The sequence below is a fragment of the Salvia hispanica genome, chromosome 1 (assembly GCF_029641045.1).
Source record: "Salvia hispanica isolate PSC_SH4W2 chromosome 1, Shi_PSC_v1, whole genome shotgun sequence".
Taxonomy (NCBI): domain Eukaryota; kingdom Viridiplantae; phylum Streptophyta; class Magnoliopsida; order Lamiales; family Lamiaceae; genus Salvia; species Salvia hispanica.
Window position 1 is genome coordinate 2680843 of NC_142692.1, and position 24931 is coordinate 2705773.

Below are 24931 nucleotides of genomic sequence, written 5' to 3' on the forward strand. Positions count from 1 at the left end.
TAGTACGAGCGTTGTTTTTGTGTGTGTGATTATTGATTCCTATGAGGCAAAACGTGGCAACTGGCTACAGAATGACCGAACCAGAGAGACAGTATAAGGGAAATCTGACCTTCTTGAATTTCAAAATTTTTTAATAATATAAAAAACTGACATATTTATAAGTGGTTTAAAAAATAAAATGGAAACTAAAAAATTACTCCCCCCGTTCCATAGCAGTGGAGATATTTTTTTTCGGCATGGATATTAAGAAGTATTATATTAAGTGACTTAAGTAAAAGAAGAATAAAGTAGGAAATGAAAAAAGTAGAGATGAAGAGAGAATAAAGTAAGAAAGAGTAAAGTAAGTGAGGAGAAATGTTTTGACTTTTACTAAAATAGCAAAATGACTCCACTGCTATGGAATGGAGGGAGTATAAAATAAATAAAAAAATAATAATAAAATGACTGTTTTGCCAGCCTCAACAGCGAATCTAATAACCTCAATGTCTAGATCTTCCACATATCTCAGCCAGTCATTTCGTTTCTAAATTTATGATGGATATCTACCTCCGGAGAAAAAGGACATACCTCTTTCATTACTGCATTTATATTTTGATAAAGTTATTAATATTTCCAGTTCGTAAAGAAGAACTCTGTCGATGACTGTTGAGACTTGAGAGGTTAATAATATAGAAATTTCTCATTTTTTCAGCCAGTAGATAGATAGATACACAAACATGGAGCCTAACAACGTATTGCGAGCCTCAACTAGCTTGTATGAAAAACTGAGTGAATTCTCCGCTGTACAATCAGAATGCACAATATATAGAGTGCATCATCTCCTACGCAACGTGAACCCCAAGGCCTACGAACCCGAGGTGATCGCCATCGGTCCTTACCATCACGGCAAGGATCATCTACAGATGATGGAAGAACAAAAGCTGCGTTTCCTGCAGCAGCTGCTTGACGATAACCCCTACATTGTCGTAACGTTAGTGAAAGCTCTAGCCAAATTGGAAGCAGAAGCAAGAAGATGCTACGCAGATCAGCCTAAAACACTAACCTCAAACGAGTTCATCCAAATGCTTGTTCTAGATGGTTGCTTCATTGTTCAGCTGGTACGCAAGTTCAATCAATATACATTGAGCGACCCCATCTTCAAAATGGGCTGGATGATCATAGGCCTGCGGCGTGATCTCATGCTCTTCGAAAATCAACTGCCGTTCTTCGTCTTGTGTGAGCTTTACGACCTCATCGAGGGCCGTAGCATGGATTCGCATTTCATGTTCTGTGGTCTTCTCTATGGCTTCTTCAAATATCTCCGTCCTGGTCCTGGAGAACAACAATACCCAGAAAGTTCGTTCGTAGATCCTAGCCGCCAGGTGATGTTAGAAACTCATACTCCCTCCGTTAGCGATTAGGAGTCCCGGTCACTTTTGCGCACATATTTTATAAAAATAATAAAAAATAGTTAGAGTTGCGAAATGGTAAAGTAAAAAAGAGGATAACGTTGAGAGACTCTTGTCAACATTATTCTCTTTTTTACTTTACCATTTCTCCACTTTAACTATTTTTCATTTTTTTTATAAAACGGGTGCGCAAAAGTGACCAGGACTCCTAATCGCGGACGGAGGGAGTATAATTTAATGATACGCAACAACAGATCTAGATTTATACTCCCTCCATCTGTCATTAAATGTCTCATTTTCTCTTTTTCGTCCGTCCGCCAATGAATATCCATTTCACTTTTACCATATTTGGCAAGTGGACCCTATATTCCATTAACCACATTTCACTCACATTATATTATAAAACCAATATATAAAAGTAGACCCCAAATACTACTAACATTTTTTTACCCATTTTACTTTATAAAGTCAAACAATTTCTTAAAATCCGTGTTGGTCAGATATGAGACATTTAATCATAGATAGGGGGAGTTATAGATATTGCAAGTTGAGCATATAAACACAACAAAAGTTATAGAATTTATTTGTTGTGTAATCTACTACTTCCGGTATCCACATGCATGTCAATCCCCGGTACACAGTTCCAATATGAAGTCTTTGATTGAACATAATATTATTTGTATGACTAAAGATGATTTTAAATTTCGGAATCTCAGGTACCAAAAGTTCTAAACCTCTATTTTTTTGGTATGAATGGTACTCCAAGATCAATTATAAACATACACTATAGGAATTTCATTAAACACAACAACAGGATATGAAAAACCAAATACACAACACGCAATTTCATTAAACACAACAACAGGATATGTAAAACCAAATACACAACACTAACACGGAACCACACTACGTACAACACTTGAGGACACACCTCAAGACACACTCTTGAAGGATACACCTCACAAGATACTTGAGAACACACCTCACACACTAGCTTTTCTACACACATGCTCACTTCACTCTTCAGTCTCGTACACACTCATTTAACAACAGTAAATGCCTTTTTATAGGCATACTAAGTCGGTTAGAAACCGACATTAGCAATCTAGAGAATTCTAGCTAACTAATCTCTAGCCTATTCTAATAATATTATAATGCATAATTCATTGCAACTTTTAATCTAATGGCCTTTCTCGAATTCTCCTGAGCTTCTTGAATATACTCAAAGTCGGTGGAGAATATTATTTTCAATACTCCCCCTGACGCCGACTTCCTTGTACGTATGTTTAATTTTTCTTGTAGCGTTTGTAAGTTCGAATCACTGAGCCCTTCAGAATGTGTACCTTTACACAATTCCTCTTTTGAGTCAGGGTCTCTAAATTTTCCTTCTCCAACAATTGTAACTTTGACAAATTTGTCATTTTTCTTTCATATTTTGTTTAATCTCCGAGCATGTGATTTCTCTGACTCTTCTTCGAACTCCAAGATCTTTTCTGGATGGCTCAGCCTTGTCGGATCTTGATCCACTTCAACCTTTGATATTTTTATTCTCTTGTCTTTATCATTATCTTCTTGAGCTTTCTGGAAGCTCCATATGTTGCTCGGCAGTCTCATCTTCAATGTCTAGCAGCTCCAGCTTTTTTGTTTTGGTTTGAACTTGATTTGACTTCTTCTCTCCAAGCCTACTCAACTGTTGACATAACAGCTCCATAAATCTTCTTGATTAATAAGATTCGCCACTTCTGTCATCTCTGTGTTGTGCTCTCCCTAGCTGAGAATGCATCTTCTTTCGATCATTTTCTTCTCTTTCACGCCATTGATCCCGATCACCTTCGTCTCTTCTACGCCAATAATCTCGGCCACCTTCGGCTTTTCTACCAATAATCTCGACCATCTTCGTCTCTTCTATGCCAATGATCTCGTCACCTTGTTCTCTTCTTCGCCAACAATCATTTCTGGTAGAGCGGCCACTGTTCTTCTCTGTGAACAAAGCTTCTTCCTCAGAATCCTTCACAATTACTTTGGACATTTTATATCCAAAGTGTTTTCATTGGATAAAATATTCTCTAACTTGTCTGGGGTCGGCTGTGTAGCCTAACCAGGGTAGCAGTAACAAGACCCTTAAACTCGGGTCGTAGACCATGAATGATAATCCTCCTCATTCTCATCTCGTTAATCACGTTATCATGATCTAATTTTGAAATCTCCTCACATAAAGATTTTACATTAGAAAAGTATACTGACTACAGTTAGCTCTCGTTGCAAGGTTGAGAATAGCTCGTTCTCCAGATGTTGTAGCTTTGCCTCGTTCTTCTTGGAGAAAACAGTCTTCAAGATGTCCAACGCTTCCTTTGGTGTTTTGGCTGACTTGATACGTTTCATCTGCACATCTTCCACTGCAGCCATCAGCACGAACATTGTCTTTCCGCATTTCATCTCCCACTCTTTTCGTGCCTTCACATCGCTACATAAGTCTTGACCTATGAGATGATATCTCATACGGGTGCTCCCGTTCCCATAATTGTTGTTATTTAGCTTCTCAATGCTGTTGGCAAATCCAAAAAAATCCGCCATATGGTAAAGGTGTCAACTCCGGCAGTATAATGGTTCCAATAATAGCCCCTGACTATTACTTCAGGCAGAGTATTGGTTCCAACAACAGTCCACGACTGTTAATTCTGGCAGAGTAACGATATACTCTCAACCTGTAAATGAACACCACGACTACAACAACCACCACCCCGATATGATGTGGTTCTAATACCAGTTGTTGGATAGCAATGATACTCCAAGATAGACTATAAATACACACACTAAAGGAATTTTATTAAACACAATAACAATGTACGAAACACTAAATATACAATACAATAGTGTACACAACACCAACATGGAACCACACTACAACACTGAAGAACACACCTCAAGACACACTCTTGAAGGACACACCTCATGAGATATCCGATGACACACCTCTAGCTAGATGAAGACACACCTCACACACTAGCTTTTCTACGCACACGCTCATTTCTTCACTCTTCAAACTCGCACACACTCATTTAACAACACTAAATGCCTTTTTATAGGCATACTAAGTCGGTTAGAAACCGACATTAGTAATTTAGAGAATTCTAACTAACTAATTTCTTGCCTATTCTAGTAATATTATAATGCATAATTCATTGCCACTTTTAATCTAATGGGCTTTCTCGAATCCTCTCAAGCTTTTTGAATATACTCAAAGTCGGTGGAGAATTTTATTTTTCAATATATTTTTTATTACTATACAATGGAGACATATTAAATACACCATAATCTCTGGGCTCATGGACACGTATTCTTTTATTATTACCTTTGTCTGAAATTAATTGTCCAATTTTAAATTGACATGAGTTTTAAAAAATATAATAGTAAATGAGTGCAAAATGTGGATGGAATATGGGTATTATATTTATGTATTCTTTATGAGTGAAAAGACTTCATTGGAATATGAAATTTATTATCAAAAATAATAAAAGGAAAATGTGACTGATATTTGCAGACGGATTAAAAAAAATATATAAGACAGTTATTCGTGGACGATGGAGTATATATATTGGCATGTAATCAAATAATAACTAGCTTATTGTGCTAACAACTTAGTATATTAAAAGTGCAGAGCCTTTGTCCTAGCGGCAAGGAGCTTAGACATCAATGTATGAGGTGTTGGGTTCGAGCCCTCTTGACCTCAGTTGTAATTTCTTCCTTCATATAGGAGTTTTTTTTATAAAAAAAAAATTAAAATTTTTTTTTTTTTAAAAAAAACTTAGTTTATTAAAAGTATCAACATTTGATATTAGTATGTCAACTATATTTTTGTGTTGAGCGAATATATTTAGTACACCACAATTTATAGTGAGGTATCTACTCTATGTAATATTTAGTTCACTATAATAGCGCACTCCGTGTTTTCAAATTCGTGTTGTGAACTAAAACGCCTTTATAGTTAACTAAATTGTTCTTATACTGAACTAAATTTGTGTTCTCTAGTTATGCCGTTAGATCTAGTTTTTTGATGAGATATGCTGCTGTGTAAATTTTTTTCGCTCTTCATTACGAGCCAATTTTACTTCATTGTATAGGTTTATTACTTCATTCCGTACGTAATACATTGAAACTACAACATGTTTTTACTTGCTTCAAGTAGGTTTTGAAATGATTTAACATATGCTTCATTCGAATTCATTGACATGAGTTTCTACTTTATTCAGATTAAAAAATGCAATTTATTCAAGTGAGTTTATTACTTCATTCAGAAACGTTATTACTTCATTGGATAAGGTTTTTACTTCATTTCAGTAGGACATCAGATGCTTCTACACATACTTCATTCAAATATTTTATTATATTATTCCATGTGTTTATTACACCATATCAGCACCTTAGCGGTGGTGATAGATATTGTAGAGAGAAAGAACGGCACACGACGGCGAAACTGCATTTATGTACTAGAATGGAGTAATAATCCTATTAGAATGAAGTAAAAATCTACTGGAATGAAGTAATATATTCTGGAATGAAGTTAAATCTTCGTAACGTGTTAGTATGACTTATTTACCTTCGAATTAATTAAAATAGACTGGTGATGAAGGAGAAAATAATTTATAAATTTGTGAATCTCATCCATAAAAAACTAGATCTAAAAGCCCTATTTTGGTATGGTTCGGTGGTTCGGTCTTTAAGAGTGGGTTTGTGGATAATGAGATATATATTTATATATATATATATATATATATATGGATGTATTCAAATCCTTTTCACATCTTTTGTCTTTTTTCCTTCTTAATCCTAGCCCCACGATTTTGTCATCTGGCGGTTAGATTAATGCCACGTGTCATTTAATAATGCACATTTTCATTCTAATAATGCTCAGCGGCTAATAATGCAACATTATAGATTAATAATGCACATTTTCCTTCTAATAATGCAACATTATAGACTAATAATATATAGAGTCCCATTATCCACAAATCCACTCTTAAAGACCGAACCACCGAACCTTACCAAATTAGGGCTTTTAGATCTAGTTTTTTATGGATAAGATACAGAAATTTATAAATTATTTTCACATTCATCACGAGCCTATTTTAATTCATCTGAAGGTAAATAAGTCATACTAACATGTACGAAGATTTAACTTCGTTCCAGAATATATTACTTCATTCTAGTAGGTTTTTACTTCATTCTAGTAGGTTTTTACTTCATTCCAGTACGTAAATGTGGTTTCGCCGTCGTGTGCCGTTCTTTCTCTCTACAATATCTATCACCAACGCCATGGCGCTAATATGGTTTAATAAACACATGGAATAATGTAATAAATTATTGGAATAAAGTATGTGTAGAAGCATTTGAAGTCCTACGGGAATGAAGTAAAAATCTTATCCAATGAAGTAATAACGTTTATGAATTAAGTAATAAACTCACTTAAATAAATTGCATTTTTAAATGTTAATCAAGAAAAAACCCACGTCAATGAATTTGAATGAAGCATATGTTGAATCATTTCAAAATCTATTGGAAGCAAGTAAAAACATGTTGTAGTTTCAAGGTATTACGTACAGAATGAAGTAACAGACCTATATAATGAAGTAAAATGGGCTTGTAATGAAGCCGAAAAATTTTTCACAGCAGCACATCTCATCAAAAAAACTAGATCTAATGGCCCAGATTTGGTCTCTAGTTCGGTCTTTAAAATTGGTTCGACATTGATCACAACTCTATATATATATATATATATATATTATCAAAATAAGAATGCATTTAAATCCAGAAATACAGCCCAAATCTTGGCCCTAGGATTAGATGATCTAATGGTCAATAATTAACCCAAAATACGGAAGGTCATAATTAAGCAGTTTTAGGTCATATTATAAGATTTGGGTTTATGTCATGTTAAGATCATTTTAAGTCGTGCTTTGTTAGCATGACCTAAAAATAAACTGACTATGACCTAAAAATGTCTTACGTATGACCGTGTTCTGCGTTTCTGTATTTATATCTGGTCTTCATAGATCAAAACCATATATATATATGTGTGTGTGTGTGTGTTAGGGTCCTTACAGCTTCTTAGTGTCAAACACAACATAAATCACAACCCTTGGATCCTTGGATTGGATGGTTGTGATCATATTCATATAGTAAATATTGTTAATACATCCAATCTAATATTAGACCCACAATATTGTCATCTCACGATTAGATTAATGCCACATGTCATTTAATAATGTAGACTTTAGCTTAATAATGTAGATCGGATAATAATGTAGCATTTTAGTCTAGTAATGTAGATTTTCAGTCTAATAATGTACACCGGCTAATAATGTAGATTTTTAGTCAAATAATGTAGCTCAACTATTATGAACACAACCATCCAATCCAAGGATCCAGGGACTGTGATTTATGTTGTGTCTGACACTGAGAAGCTGTAAGGACCCTAATACACCCCTATATATATAAGATTTGATTATAATCAATGTCGAACTAATTTCTAGCGCCGAACCATTGAAATCCTCAATTTTAGTTTGTTTTAGTTCATTTTAGAACATTTTTAGTTTATTTAAAGCTGAATATCCTAATTTAGTCTATATATCTTTCAGGTGAGACATTTGCTCCACTTCATTCATCTCTGTTGGTTTCCTCGGTCCAATGTCTCAAGCTTGGGCTCGCACGAAGAAAGGTTAATCGACAATGTGAGAAGTCTTGAAGAGGCTAATGTCGAGTTATATGCATTTGAAGTTTTGAAATCATATTTTTCAAAAGTAAGTTATAACTACTCTGTTGTTAATTGACATAAATACTAATTGATATTTTTTGTTCACTATATTGATACTCGGAGCTGAATGATCTTGGCCCTTGATTTGAAGATTTAATGTCTATTATTTAGTTGTAGTTAACAATTTGAAGGATGAGTTAGCAACATAACGCACTCCTATATATAAACACATATATATAGGGGGTGCGTTAAAATGACAACACCTCTTAAAGTGACATTATGACACCATGCTAGACTGCAATATTATAAACACTAGACTGCAATAGTATAAACGCTACACTGCAATCTATAGATTGCAGTCTAGCGTATTTGATATTGCAGACGGGAAAAATTGCAGTCTAGCATATTGGATACTACATGCCTTGAAAATTTACCCATGAGAATTTTTTATGATTGCCACATGACAACTTATTATTCGTCCACATGATTGGCTATATATATATATATATATATATATATATATATAGGGGTGCACTATGGTGCCACCATAGATAGGATAACACCATACCACCAATATACTCCGTTAGATCTCATCTATGGACGGCTAGGATTAAGTTTCGTGAAAAAACACGGGTTTGCAGTCTACAGTATTAGATATTGCAGTCTACTGCATTAGATACTGCAGTCGTGGTAAACTGCAATATTATTGTGGTAAGACTGCAATATTCAATGAATAGCACTGCAATCTGGTAACGTAAAATTAGAAATTTCCTATTTTACCCCTCCGTGTTTTTACACGTGGCAGCATGACAAGCACACGACTTTCAGATCCAATGGCCTAAAATGGTGGTATGATGTTACAATAAAGAGGGTTGTCATCTTAGTACATCCCTCTATATATATATATATATATATATATAGGGACGTGTTCAGATCAATAAGTGAAATTCTGTAAAAAATTAAAACAAATCTCAGTCATTGGATCTTATAATGTAACCGTTAGATTAATGTCACGTGACATCTAGTAATGTAGATTATTAGTCAAATAATGTAACTTAGATAATAATGTACTATTTTAGTACAATAATGTAGCATTTTAGTCTAATAATGATAATGTATCATCTTGGGCTAATAATGTAACTTATCACATCCGTCCAATCCCAGGATCCAAGGGCTGAGATTTGTTTTGATTTTTAACAGAATTTCACTTATTGACCCCCATATATATATATATATAGGGATGTATTCAAATCCTTTTCACATCTTTTGTCCTTTTTCCTTCTTAATTCTAGCCCCACGATTTTGTCATCTGACGGTTAGATTAATGCCACGTGTCATTTAATAATGCACATTTTCATTCTAATAATGCACAACGGCTAATAATGCAATATTATAGACTAATAATGCACATTTTCATTCTAATAATGCACAGCGGCTAATAATGCAACATTATAGACTAATAATGCATTGATCACAACCATCCAATTCAAGGATCCAAGGGCTGAGATTAAGAAGGAAATAGGACACTTAGGGTGCAAAGGAGCCTAACGCACCCCTATATATATATATATATATATATATATATATATTATAATCAATATGGTACTCCCTCCGTCCCAAAGAAGTTGGCACACTTTCGTTTTTAGTTTGTCCCACAAAAGATGTCACATTTCCCTTTTTGAAAAAAGTTCTCTCTCACATGAATATAAAAATTATATTTTCTCTCTCCATTTAACACACAAAACAAAACCTCCTAAAATCCCGTGCCATTTTCAAAGTATGCCAACTTCTCTGGGACGGAGGGAGTACTAATTTAGAACATTTTAGTTTGTTTTAGTTCAGTTTAGAACATTTTTAGTTTATTTAAAGCTGAATATCCTTATTTAGTATATATATCTTTCAGGTGAAACATTTGCTAGACTCCATTCATCTCAGTTGGTTTCCTCGGCGCAATGTCTCAAGCTCGGGCTTGTGCAAAGAAAGGTTTATCGACAATGCGAGAAGGCTTGAAGAGGCTAATGTCAAGTTTGGGGAATCAACAGAAAAGACGTTGTTCTCCCTCAGGTTCAAAGAAGGGGAGATAATGATGGCGCCACTGCCCATCTATGATATGACTGAGTCGGTCCTCCGGAACCTCATCGCGTACGAGCAGTACTTTCGGCACAATGCCGTGACTGAATATGCCGAATTCCTGGACTGCATCATTGATTCCTCCAAGGATGTGGAGATACTGGTGCGAAGAGGTGTCATAAAAAACTGTATAGGGGACGACAATAATGTGGCGGAGATGGTGAACAAGTTGTGTGTTGGGGTATGCCTCCGTTCACGTCAGTTTGCCTACAAGGACATGTTTGATGAAGTGAATAAGTATTGCGAAAAACGCAGGAATAAGTGGATGGCTAAGCTGAGGCATAACTATTTTAACAGCCCATGGGCTGTTATTTCTGTTCTTGTTGCTCTGGTGCTGCTACTTCTTACAGTCACACAAACAGTGTTTGGCATATTACAAGTTGTTTGAAGGATGTTGGAAGTCAGTTATCTCTCTCATCATCCAAACGAAAATGCTGATGATACAGATCGAGAATTAGAGATAACTGCTTTGTAGTGTTTATTTTAAGGGTAATTTGCCTATCGGCTATATGGCATTTGGTTTGATAGATAAGATAGGATTTAATCCTCCGTTTACTTTCGTTGCTAGTTTTTAAGTATTTTCAGTCTGTGGCGTTTTCAACCTCTTGTTTGCTTGGCTGGTGGGTTATTTTGTTTGGAATTTCACCTTTACATGGATGCTGGAGCTATTGTGAGACTATTCTTCTTTGGCAGATGCGGACTACGGATAATGCTAGGATGTGACTTTTCATCTATAGTGGTTATGGATTGAACACTTGTTTTTGTCTAAATGTTGATTTTGTTGTTCTCTATTTATTACTGCTTTTGTACTGTTGCTTGCCAATTTTATATTCGAGCATTTCTTTAGTGCGTATAATAAAACAAAATGATACTCCTTCCTCCATCACTTAAAAATAAAAGTATTTTCATTTTTAGTCCGTCTCTTAAAATAGCTATCACTCTAGGTTCCATCATCTTGTACTCCCTCCGTCTACCAATAATCGTTCCATTTAGTCATGTTCATCAGTCCAACAATAATTTTTATATTCATGTGAGAGAGAACTTTTTCCGAAAAGGGAAATGTGACATCTTTTGTGGGACAAACTAAAAAGGAAAGTGTGCCAACTTCTCTGGGACGGAGGGAGTAGTATTTTTCTAGTCACTTTCTACTATATTTTTTAAAATCCGTGCTCAGTCAAACTTGGTCTTGTAATTGTGGACAGAGGAAGTAGTAATTTTGGTGATTTTTATTAACAGCACATGATATGATGCACCCTAACTTAAAAACAAAATAAGCCACAAAAGCTCTAACTCTAATTAAATAGGCATATTTTTGTGATACTTTGTGGATTCTTATACAGGGAGAGACACTCTTGTCAATTTAAGGAAAGGCTATCTACTCATGTTTTTACTAGCTAGCACATTTTTTTTGTTATTTCACTATATTGTACTTGGCACATGCATGCATGTGCTGATAGTTGTCCGTGGAGGTGTGTGCGCGCGCATTATTTTTGTTTCAATTTATAAAGTAATTCAGTAGACGGTGAAGCGCAGCATAGCTAGTAAAACACTTTTCTTCTATTCAACATGCCAGAGAGTTCGAATCAAAATGGTCATCATAGGTAACTGGGGAATCACTATTCATCATTTTTGTTTGATATAATGATATTTCGTAGAGCCCATATGTACATATATGAGGAGGATAAAAGTTTCTGTTTGATACAATAAACATTAGCGCTGGTGTCTCGTTTTTCATTTGCAATTGCAAGGGATCGTCTAGCAAAATGGCCTACCTTCCTGCCAAACGTCTCTAGCGATTTAAAATTTGACAATAACTCAGTCAAATCAATTGCTCAAGCTTTCTTTTGTAATAGTATGAACATTTGATTTTTACATGAGTTTATACTAGAGTGAGAAATCGTTCAATTTGCATTATAAAGTACAACCTTGAGTTAAGACGAACCTTTGATTTTCATTTGAAATTCTTCGTATTTACAATCTTGTTAACCCTTGTTTTTTTGGGTGAATCTGCACTTTCACGCAAAATTGTCAATTCGCACGATGGTGGGGAACTTTGATTTAGAATAAACCTTTGAGTTATACATAAATTTTTATAAAAATTCATCAAAGGTAAAATAGTCTATCTAGACATAAAATATGACTTAGACTGCTATTAATGCATCCCATTTGTCCCTAAAAATTCATATGTCGCTATGATAAGAGCATCCGCAATGGTCGGCTAGCGACCGGCTAGCCGATTCGTCGCGCTAGCCGAACCATTGCAATCGGCGAGGGCGATTTCGGCGACCGGATCGGCGTGGGCTGGCCGATCGCTCGTCGCTGGCCGAAGCGCTGGCCGATCGGCTAGCCGCCATTGTGGAGGCCCGATCGGCCAGCGATCGGCCAGCGCTGATTTTCGATTTATTATTTTTTTTTAATCATATATAAACGCGATTTTCGTTTCATTTTCATTTGCACCACTTGTTTTAACGAGTTTTCTCTCTCTCTAACTTTCTGTACAAGAGCATCATCGAGCGATGGATCACAACAACGAGTCCAGTCCAGCGACGAGTGGATCTCAGACTCCCACGGTATCTGTGGGATCTGGTGTTGGGGATAATCGCAGCGGAAAATGCAAAACAAATAAATCCACATAAGAATCTATTTAGGTGATTATGTGGGTCGATTCAATTTCATGCTTGAACATGTAGAGACATATAATTGCGCAATTAATCACATAATTTAATTTAAATTATGTTGTTGAATACTTACAACAATGATTCTCCAAAGAATCGAAGTGGCTTGCTACTTCTCCACGTGTAGATCTTGAAGCTTGATTATGAATGCAAGACCAAAGATCTTCTAACCTATGACCCTTAACTCTATAGATCTAAATTCCTTGTGGGAGGAATCTCTTAGAAATTATAAGAATCTTGAAGGAGAAGACAAGAAAGCCAAGTGTGGAGGCTAGGGTTTGTGATAACATGTGTGTCTCCTCCTTACATTCTTATTTATAGAGTTTATGATGGGCTAGGTTAGGGATCTATGGGGCTTGGATTGGGCCTCCCCAATTGGACCTTCTTTACTAATTAAATTATAACCCATAATTTAATATAAGGCCAATGGAATATTTCTTGTGCCACTATAGAAGAAATATTGACTGTCCATCCAATCCGTGATTACAAGCAATCCGGGTTAACCTCTTTAATATATTATTTCCCGTGTCTAAGACTTTTTATATCCATTAGTTAATTTGTAGTCTGCTATAGACTTTAAATTAATTAATATCTTTATTTCCAAGAGTTTGTCTAGTACGAGATGTATATTAAAAATATACTTTTCCTTTTCTATTTATTCTTGGATTAAATCCAAACCGGCCGGGTTTCCGAATAATAGAACTGTAACACCCCGACTTTTTACCCTAAGGCTTAGAACATCGATCTATATATATATATAAGTTACGCGTCTAAATTTTCTTATTATTACTTCTTGTTATGATTAATCGTTGTGAAGTATATTTTGAGTAGTGAACAAAAATAGTAATAGTCAATATAGATGTTTGCTCTAATGAAAGTCCGTTCGTGAAGACCAAGTTTCAAATAAAAGTCCGTACACGAGTTCAACGTTTAAGTAAATATTAATTAAAAATAAAATACTCTCCATGCCCTCCGGATCTTGCGCAATAGCCATATCTTGAACCCCGATACCTACACGAATGGATAAGAAGCGTGTCAAATCAAGACGAGACAATTGACGAAATCAAATCACATCAAACACGCAAACCAAACGGCGGCTCACGTTTTCCAAACGACGGCTCACGCCTTTTTAAGTGACGAGACATAATATTCTTGCCATTTTTGGCATGACGAATGATTGACGTGACAACTTGCCTCATTTGGCAAAAAGTCCCTAACCGTTAGACAATACACTTCCTCTTGAAATCAAGCTTGTGACCATGCATTCCTATGCACCCATTTTCATTATAAATACCACTCATCTTCCCTCTTAATCCTTTTGTTCATTTATGAAAACTCTCTAAACAAAAAAAAATCCAACCAAGATGAGGATGCATACTAGTGGTTGAAGAAGAGGAGCCAAATTCCTACACACTACCATTCTTCTTCTCTTACTTCTCTCAAGGTGATTCTTCTAATAACCATTTTTTTTTACTACATAGCCATTTTCATATCATTCAAAGCATGAACATTAGGTTCCCCATGACAAAAACCATATTATTATTTTGTATACCTCTTCCCTAATGATTTCATACCAATTATGCATATGACTATCTAGAATAGAATGTTGACTTAACCATAGAAAGCTTAGACTAAGAAAACAATTAAACAAGGCCTAATCTACTAGAAATCTTCAACACACAATAATAACAATCATGGGAGAGCTCACCCATAAGCAAAGGGGCTGTCCAGCGGCGGCGGCGGCAGACCGCCGGCGGCGGCAGGGCGGCGGCGGCGGCGGTGGTTGTTCCGGCGAATTGTGCCGAAATTAACCTCTTCCGACCCCATTTTGCACGATCTATCCGAATCTTCGCATTTCAAGACCTAATTGTTAGTTCTAGGCCTTCAATTTAAGAAAATGAAGAGGAAGAGAAAGAAAGGGAATTGGGAATGGGAGGAAAATCCTACCTTTCAGTCAACGGCGGTGGAACCGCTGGTGACCAGCAACAGCGACGGCAGCGCCGGCAAGAGAGGGAGCGCCGGAGAGAGAGAAAGCCGGAGGGAGAGAGAGAGAGAGAGAGAGAGAGAGAGAAAACCGGAGAGAGAGAGAGAGAGAGAGAAAGCGCCGAGAGAGAGAGAGCGCCGGAGAGGCCGGCGCCGGCGCCGCTCGCCGGCGACGCCAGGGCGCCGGCAGAGGGGAGAGCCGAGAGAGAGAGAGAGTGGGAGAGAGGGAGGTTGTTTGTTTGAAATGGAAGAATGGGAGGATTAATTCTTTTAGTAATTAGGGCAACACTTTTGACTATTGGGCCTCTCTTTGGGCCAAGGAATTTATTTAGCAAGATGGTCTCCTAGTATTAATTCTTTGGGCCAAGGAATTTATTTAGCAAGATGGTCTCCTAGTATTAATTCTTTGGGCCGAGAATTTAGAGGAAATGGGAATTTTGGGCTTTGAAGCATAAGAAATAAAAGGAACCTTACCTCGTAGTTGTGGTGTAATGTTTCTTAAAATATTTGAAGCTTTTAAAAAATTAATCTTGCGATAAATTAATGTCTTGCCCTCCGTAATTAATTAATTAAATTTCTGGAAAATAAGAATGTATGGATTAAATGAACTCTCTCCCAAATAATTATTTAATTACTTTAAGGTGTCTCATAAAATAGAAATCCACTTTTCTTGAGTGGAATGAAGTGATCTTGATCGAACCCCGAACGTAGGACGCATACTACATGTAGGATCATTTCATGACATGCACCTTATATATGTCCTTAAAACTAATTTAGAACATTATACTATTTCAAGAAGGGCGTGTTCGCGAAGTTTGATTTCCGAGGCCAAGCTTTTGCAGCATTTTCTTTGGGAAGCTTTGAGGTGGGCTTTATATCCAACACATTAAGTGTGGATAAAATTATCAAATATATGAAATGATTTTTGTTTGATAAAATTGCACTTACTTTTTTTTTAATGTTATCGTGCCATAAATTATTTGTTGAATGATGCCTATCTGCTTGGCGATGCCAAAGGAATGAATGAATGAAACGAATTCGGCTCCAATAGGACCAAGATCCTATTCGAGTTAATGTGCACGAAGGAATGGACCGTGAGTCATCGAGAGGGTTGGCCGGTCAATGTGATCGTGGAAGGTGGCCACCTTCCCGACACGGAATGAACCATCAGATATGGCGGATTGATGGAATGAACTTAGCTTGATCAAGCGAACTTTATGAAAATGAATTTAGTAAGCTCGGGCCTTTAAGAAAAACCCCCGTGTGTTACTGTGATGGCATGATAATAACTTTTTCTTATATATGTATCTTTCGGCAATGTGTTCACTGAGTACCCCGTACTCAGCCCTGCATATATTTCTAAATGTGCAGGTTGAGCAAGTGATGAACTGGTGGCTGAGTGGAGTTGGCGGTCGTATCATCTCTTTTGTAGGATTTTCGTGGCATGTGTCTTCATACACATGACCACATGGTTACAACTCCTTCTGCTGTGCTTTTGGTCGTAGTATTTTGTAGTAGATGGGTCACAGGAAAAACAATCAGTAACGAGTGATCTGTGCTAAACACTCTTTCAAATTCTCATGATCTTTGTTGTCTTGTGAACACCTCTCATCTTATGGAGAAATATTTGTCTTATCATTAATTCTTTCATCCCCTTTCTACCCCCCTTCTTAATTCCCTCCCCTGGTCATGATTTACCGAGCAATGCTATCCTTAGCAAAGCGTCGGTCGTGACAGAGTGGTATCAGAGCCTAGGTTTTCTACTCTGTAACCGTGAGTCCTTCTTTGAAAAGAAAAGTCTAGACTTGATTCGCTAGACTAAGTTAGCGAGATCGACCACAACTCAGCACCAATTTCATCGCCCTCAACCTGAATGAAGGTAATTTATTCTTCTTATAAGATGCCTTTTAAGAATTTTAAACAAGCTGATAAAATGAGCACCCCTGAAATGAGAACTTAGAAGAAATAAGTATACGTGTGATTCTCGCTTTCCCGAGCGATGTAATCTTTGTGCCAATGTTATGGATTCATGTTGGAAGTACAGAGAGATACGTAAAAATCTCCTATGCCTTGATGAATGAATTTGAAGTACCGCCGTTCTAACAAAGCATTTCCCGATACTCATCTTATGGTAAGTTGATCTTACGCTTACAAACCCGACACACAAACTCCCTTAATAATGAACGCCTATCCCGATGCGTGTGGCTTTGGCCAAGTACACCCTTTACGTTTCACCAAAAGAAGTATCGCACGAATGCCTACCCCATTATCTCTCCCTTGCTAATGGTTTTAATGGAACTCCTTTTGTAGATGAACGGTAAAACCACCTCACACTACCAGAACACCCCGCAGATGTTGGCGAACAACGCCATCCTTGCTTATCGGTCTTATCGGCCACGCCCAATGGACAAGGTGATACGGATCCTCTACGAGTTCTTTGAGTTGTGGGAGGCAGCTCACGAACATGGCATTTCAGGACTGGACGGCATACATCACCTGATTTCCCTTTTACCTATGGATTGGGTGCCATGGGCCATATGGTTGTCGAGCAGCTACATTTACCGTGTGTTCAATAATCCAGAGTTGGAGGGAGACTTTCGAGGTTTCATTACTTTCATCTTCCTTCAGTATGTGCACTATCGGGACACGCCGACATTCTGTCTGGGCGACCTGCCGCCCCCTCCGCTCCAATGGTGTGGATCGATTATTCCCGATGACGCGCCTCAGGGGCAGCACGATCATGAGGCTGGACCCTCACACGGACATGGGAGGGACCTACTCCCGGGCTACGACATACCCCAGGGGGTGCACCAGTTTTCCCACCCAGAGCATGACCCGACATGGTGGGGCGAGGCCCCCATGATTGTTGCCCCTGACAACGATGAGTACCCGATCGAGTATCAGGCAGATGATGAAGCAGCTCCGCTGATGAGGAGTCCGAATGAGCACAGACAGTTCTTGGGGTTGCCTGGTGGACTACCCCCACCCGATGAGTTGGACACTGAATGGGATCGATGGGCAGCTGACATGAGACGATGGTTGGCATACTTTGAGGAAGGCCCCATTATCGTTAGGGATGAGGTACACCGTGAGGTTTTGGAAGTTCCGGATGTTGCGATACCTCATCCCGTGCCGGAGGTGTTACCAGGAGGGGCCGCAGATGACCCGATCGAGATCAGTAGCGACGATGGCTTTGAGGGGAGCTCGGGGCTGAGCTCTCTAGACTCGGATGGCGACTGGTAGAGTAGTGTTAGTTATGTACCATCAGCAACGGACCCTTTATGAGGCCGTCCTGATGCTAGTAGTTTTACTCTAGTCCCCTTGTGACGTGAAAACTGTTCTTTCCTACGGTTTCACGCTTTTCTTTTGTCGATCGCGTAGAATTTAGGACTTTCGTATGTTATGTAGGAGGATCTGTTATGTACAAAAAGTCCTCTCTAGAGGCAATTTTGGCCTTGAATATCTCGTTGACCGTTCTCTTTTTCAATATATGAATTGTAAATTCTCTTTTTACAAATTCAGGATTTGCATTTGCCACAAAACTCTTGCACGTTTCGTCTCATGTTTAAATCCTTCTGAACTCCAAGTTAACTCTTAAATTTTTCTTTCTCCCTAGGAGAGTTGATTGTATTACCTATGAAAGACTTGGAGAACCATCAAATTTTTTTTTTCATTATTATGATGTGATGAATCAATAATCGATACAACTTCACAACAATTGTCTTTTTGAATTCCTCCATTAATTGGGTAAGTCGAGACTTACTCTGATAGATACATCATCCAATGTTCTCTCAACTTTTTCAAACCTGTTTGGTCAATTGAATTGACAGTCAACTATGAGAATTCAGATTCGATTCATTCATACCATGCTTCCATAACTTATTCCATCTACCAAACTCCCCACAAGAATTTCCTATTAAGCTCTATGGATATAGCTTAGGGTGTGGAAGTATGTGTCTCTCTTAAGGGGGTGTGATGAACCCAATTGAACCTAGTCTTTGCGCTATTTTGAAAATCAGTTGTTACAAGCTTGTGTGAGAGGTTGTTGTGAAACCCATGATTGCTTGATCAGAATAGTGACGGTGGTCATTTCATCCTTCTAGGTAACCTTGGAATTATTTCAAAATTCCAATTTCCTTTCAGTATCAACTCACTTTATCCAAGTTAAGACTGGTAAACCCCTGAGTTTTCTACATGAGGCATGCACGAAGGACAATGCTTTAAATCTTTTATTCACAAGAGAAGGAAGTGCCTTAGGTGGACATACGCAAATGTGATACACTGACCAGAAGGATCAACATAAGTAAGACAAGAAGTTTATTATATTCCGCGACCAAGTACCACTTGCGATGACCCTCTAGAAGAACGACAGTACGTTAGATACATAGAAAGTATGCTAAAATAATAATAATAATAATAAATAAATAAATATAAATAGATGTAAAGGTCCCTGTAAATCCTTACATGCATAAGTAGTTGATTGATCGATACATGGATGTAAATCATGACGAATTGAAGTTCAAATGGGAGAAATCGACAAGGTTGAAACAACCGACACAATGCTCACAACTACAAGTAATGGAGAGGCAATCTTAGCAACCACCCACACAACTACCTTAACTGTCACAACATCAACAACCTCGATGACCGAGACTACTCTTAAAGGATCACACCTATGCTATAAGACTAAAGAAGGCATAAGGGAGCCAAGAGAATCTAGCAACAATACCTTGCGTAGAGGCCTTAGACTTTCAAACGAAGCAAGTTAAGCATAGAATTAGAGTCTTTCGCCAATATGAAGAATTGGACGGATCAGACGTATTTGCTTGAATGTAGAAGTCATGTGGAGAGAACTTAAGATCACGAGTGACAACTTGAGTATTATGCCTATGTCCGACGTCGACATAATCCTTGGGATGGATTGGCTAGCTGAAAACTATGCCACTATCCTGTGCAACCAACGACAAATCTCTTTTCACCCTCCCGGAAAGGACGCCACTAACTTTCATGGGGTTACCTTGGGTAAGCGGAAATCCTTAATCTCCGCGCTACAAGCTGCAACGCTTGTACGAAAAGGCCACCCGGCCTATCTTGTCTACCTGAACGAAGAAAGAAAAGAAGAAAGGAAAATTGAAGATGTGGAAATAGTGCGAGAGTTCCCAGATGTGTTTCCCGACGATCTACCTGGCTTACCACCAGATAAGCAACTGGAATTCACCATCGATCTCGAACCCGAATCTGCACCAGTGTCGAAAGCTCCGTATCGAATGGCTCCAAAGGACTTGGAGGAACTAAAGATGCAACTTCAAGAACTGATGGACCTAGGTTTCATCAGACCAAGCGTCTCTCCGTGGGGAGCACCAAGGCTTTTTTTTGTGAAGAAGAAATATGGGACGCTAAGAGTGTGCATTGACTACCGAGAGTTGAACAAACTGACTTTGAAGAACAAATGCCCGTTGCTAAGAATTGATGACTTATTTGACCAGCTCCGAGTAGCTAGTGTCTTCTCAAAGGTGGATTTAAAGTCTGGTTACCATCAACTGAAGATTCGGCAAGATGATATTCCAAAGACGGCTTTTCGAACGCAGTATGGTCACTACGAGTTTGTGGTGATGCCCTTCGGCTTGACAAATGCACCTGCAGTATTCATGGATCTCATGAACCGAGTCTTCCACCCCTGTCTTGGCAAGTTCGTATTGGTATTCATAGACGATGTGCTCATCTACTCTAAGGACAAGAAAGAACACGAAGAACACCTACGGATCACTCTGGAAACACTAAGGGCCGAGAAGCTATACGCCAAATTCAGCAAGTGTGAATTTTGGCTCAACGAGGTGAACTTCCTCGGTCATGTGGTGACTGCTGAAGGAATTCAAGTAGATCCAGCAAAGGTGGAGGCCGTGCAGAATTGGAAACCCCCTGGAACACCCAACGAGATACGAAGCTTCTTGGGATTGGCAGGTTATTATAGGAGATTCATCGAGGGCTTCTCAAAGATTGCAAGACCGATGATGCAACAACTCAAGAAGGGCACCAAAGTTTCGTGGACCCCAGAATGTGCAGAAAGTTTTGAGTTACTAAAGAGGAAATTGACCACCGCGCCAGTACTGGCTGTTCCAGATCCAACAGGAGACTATGTGGTTTACACTGACGCATCAAAAAGTGGATTGGGCTGCGTCCTCATGCAAAATGGCAGGGTGATAGCATATGCGTCACGACAGCTTAGGCCGCACGAGCTTAATTATCCTACCCATGATTTGGAGTTAGCCGCGGTAGTGCACGCGCTAAAGATTTGGAGGCACCATCTCTACGGAGTTCGGTGTGAGATTTTCACGGACCATAAAAGCCTCAAGTATTTCTTCAAACAGAAGGACTTGAACATGAGACAGAGGAGATGGTTGGAGCTGGTGATAGATTATGATTGTGGCATCAACTACCATCCCGGCAAGGCCAATGTGGTGGCCGATGCTTTAAGCCGAAAGGCTCAGCACTTGACAGCCATGTTCACCCACGAGGAGGAACTACTACGAGATTTTGGCAAGCTCAACATGGAAATGATAAGTGCCCCAGAAACGGTAAAAGCAAGGATAGCTACTCTAGTGGTGGAGCCAGATTTGAGGGAGCGTATCATCGCTGCACAGAGACAGGACGAAGGTCTGGAAAAGATACGAGCAAAGGTGAGGACTGGCGGACATGAGACCTATCACGAGGAGGCGGACAACGCCCTCACTTTCGGAGGGAGGCTGTGTGTGCCCCAAGATGAGAAGCTGAGAGATGAGATCTTGAGCGAAGCTCACGACACGCCCTACACCGCACACCCTGGAAGTACCAAGATGTATCAAGACTTGAAGCGGAAATTTTGGTGGGATGGCATGAAGAGAAGTATAGTATCATTCGTGGAAAGATGTTTGGCTTGTCAACAAGTCAAGGCTCTTCACCAGCGACCGTACGGGAAATTGCAACCCTTAGAAATTCCTGAATGGAAATGGGAACACATAACCATGGATTTTGTGACGGGCTTGCCGAAGACCAAGCGAGGAAACACTGCCATCTGGGTGATCGTGGATCGCCTCACCAAGAGTGCCCACTTCCTGCCAATTCCAATCACTTATGGATCTGAAAAACTATCTCAACTTTATGTACGAGAAATCGTACGCTTACATGGTATCCCAGCCTCAATCACATCAGATCGAGATGCAAAATTCACTTCAAATTTCTGGAAGAGCCTGCAAGCAGAACTTGGTACAAAATTAAATTTCAGTACCGCGTTCCACCCACAGTCTGATGGGCAGTCAGAAAGGACGATTCAAACACTGGAAGATATGCTCCGAGCCGTCATACTTGACGGAGGAGGGAGTTGGGAGACAATCCTACCCCTGATAGAGTTTGCATACAACAACAGCTACCAGACAACCATTAATATGGCACCTTACGAGGCGCTATATGGGAGGAAGTGCAGATCGCCCCTATACTAGGATGAGGTCGGTGAGAGAAAGATGTTGGGTCCTGAAGTAGTCAATGAGATGGTCGAAATTGTGCGCCAGATCAAAGGTAGAATCAAGGAAGCACAAGACAGACAGAAGTCATATGCAGATACTCGTCGGACTGACCTGCAGTTCAAGGTAGGAGACAAAGTCTTCTTGAAGGTGTCTCCTTCTAAAGGGATACTACGTTTTGGAGTGAAGGGGAAGCTTAGACCTCGTTTCATTGGCCCCTACGAAATCCTGGAGGAAATTGGACCCGTCGCATATCGTTTGGCGCTGCCACCAAGTTTCGGAAGCGTGCACAACGTCTTCCATGTTTTGCAGCTACGGAAATATGTGTACGACCCGAAACATGTGATCCACCATGAAGAGATGGTGATAAACCCGGACTTGAGTTACGAGGAGAAACCAGAAGCAATCTTAGACCGGAAGGTGCAACAACTAAGAACAAAATCTATCACTTCGGTGAAGGTCTTGTGGAGGCATCATGGATACGAAGAAGCTACATGGGAGCTAGAAGACGAGATGAAAGAAAAATACCCGGAACTGTTTGAATAGACCCTTACAAATTTCGGGACGAAATTTTTGTAAGGGGGAAGGAATGTAACACCCCGACTTTTTACCCTAAGGCTTAGAACATCGATCTATATATATATATAAGTTACGCGTCTAAATTTTCTTATTATTACTTCTTGTTATGATTAATCGTTGTGAAGTATATTTTGAGTAGTGAACAAAAATAGTAATAGTCAATATAGATGTTTGCTCTAATGAAAGTCCGTTCGTGAAGACCAAGTTTCAAATAAAAGTCCGTACACGAGTTCAACGTTTAAGTAAATATTAATTAAAAATAAAATACTCTCCATGCCCTCCGGATCTTGCGCAATAGCCACATCTTGAACCCCGATACCTACACGAATGGATAAGAAGCGTGTCAAATCAAGACGAGACAATTGACGAAATCAAATCACATCAAACACGCAAACCAAACGGCGGCTCACGTTTTCCAAACGACGGCTCACGCCTTTTTAAGTGACGAGACATAATATTCTTGCCATTTTTGGCATGACGAATGATTGACGTGACAACTTGCCTCATTTGGCAAAAAGTCCCTAACCGTTAGACAATACACTTCCTCTTGAAATCAAGCTTGTGACCATGCATTCCTATGCACCCATTTTCATTATAAATACCACTCATCTTCCCTCTTAATCCTTTTGTTCATTTATGAAAACTCTCTAAACAAAAAAAAATCCAACCAAGATGAGGATGCATACTAGTGGTTGAAGAAGAGGAGCCAAATTCCTACACACTACCATTCTTCTTCTCTTACTTCTCTCAAGGTGATTCTTCTAATAACCATTTTTTTTTACTACATAGCCATTTTCATATCATTCAAAGCATGAACATTAGGTTCCCCATGACAAAAACCATATTATTATTTTGTATACCTCTTCCCTAATGATTTCATACCAATTATGCATATGACTATCTAGAATAGAATGTTGACTTAACCATAGAAAGCTTAGACTAAGAAAACAATTAAACAAGGCCTAATCTACTAGAAATCTTCAACACACAATAATAACAATCATGGGAGAGCTCACCCATAAGCAAAGGGGCTGTCCAGCGGCGGCGGCGGCAGACCGCCGGCGGCGGCAGGGCGGCGGCGGCGGCGGTGGTTGTTCCGGCGAATTGTGCCGAAATTAACCTCTTCCGACCCCATTTTGCACGATCTATCCGAATCTTCGCATTTCAAGACCTAATTGTTAGTTCTAGGCCTTCAATTTAAGAAAATGAAGAGGAAGAGAAAGAAAGGGAATTGGGAATGGGAGGAAAATCCTACCTTTCAGTCAACGGCGGTGGAACCGCTGGTGACCAGCAACAGCGACGGCAGCGCCGGCAAGAGAGGGAGCGCCGGAGAGAGAGAAAGCCGGAGGGAGAGAGAGAGAGAGAGAGAGAGAGAGAGAAAACCGGAGAGAGAGAGAGAGAGAGAGAAAGCGCCGAGAGAGAGAGAGCGCCGGAGAGGCCGGCGCCGGCGCCGCTCGCCGGCGACGCCAGGGCGCCGGCAGAGGGGAGAGCCGAGAGAGAGAGAGAGTGGGAGAGAGGGAGGTTGTTTGTTTGAAATGGAAGAATGGGAGGATTAATTCTTTTAGTAATTAGGGCAACACTTTTGACTATTGGGCCTCTCTTTGGGCCAAGGAATTTATTTAGCAAGATGGTCTCCTAGTATTAATTCTTTGGGCCAAGGAATTTATTTAGCAAGATGGTCTCCTAGTATTAATTCTTTGGGCCGAGAATTTAGAGGAAATGGGAATTTTGGGCTTTGAAGCATAAGAAATAAAAGGAACCTTACCTCGTAGTTGTGGTGTAATGTTTCTTAAAATATTTGAAGCTTTTAAAAAATTAATCTTGCGATAAATTAATGTCTTGCCCTCCGTAATTAATTAATTAAATTTCTGGAAAATAAGAATGTATGGATTAAATGAACTCTCTCCCAAATAATTATTTAATTACTTT

The 24931-nt window shown here is 39.0% G+C and overlaps 1 protein-coding gene across 1 annotated transcript; it reads left to right on the top strand.

Moving 5' to 3' along the window:
* The first annotated feature begins 625 nt into the window (after nt 1–625).
* On the top strand, nt 626–11067 carry LOC148933074 (UPF0481 protein At3g47200-like). The gene is made up of 3 exons (XM_089057999.1): nt 626–1361; nt 8024–8185; nt 10043–11067. Exons 1-3 carry the CDS (start codon nt 717–719, stop codon nt 10655–10657), a joined length of 1422 nt encoding a protein of 473 aa, XP_088914125.1. The 5' UTR covers nt 626–716; the 3' UTR covers nt 10658–11067.
* Nucleotides 11068–24931: the final 13864 nt, after the last annotated feature.

Coding starts and splice junctions, on each gene's coding strand:
- LOC148933074 (XM_089057999.1), top strand. CDS start 717: ATGGAGCCTAACAACGTATTGCGAGCCTCAACTAGCTTGTATGAAAAA. Junction 1,362..8,023: donor TCGTAGATCCTAGCCGCCAG/GTGATGTTAGAA, acceptor TATATCTTTCAG/GTGAGACATTTGCTCCACTT. Junction 8,186..10,042: donor TGAAATCATATTTTTCAAAA/GTAAGTTATAAC, acceptor TATATCTTTCAG/GTGAAACATTTGCTAGACTC.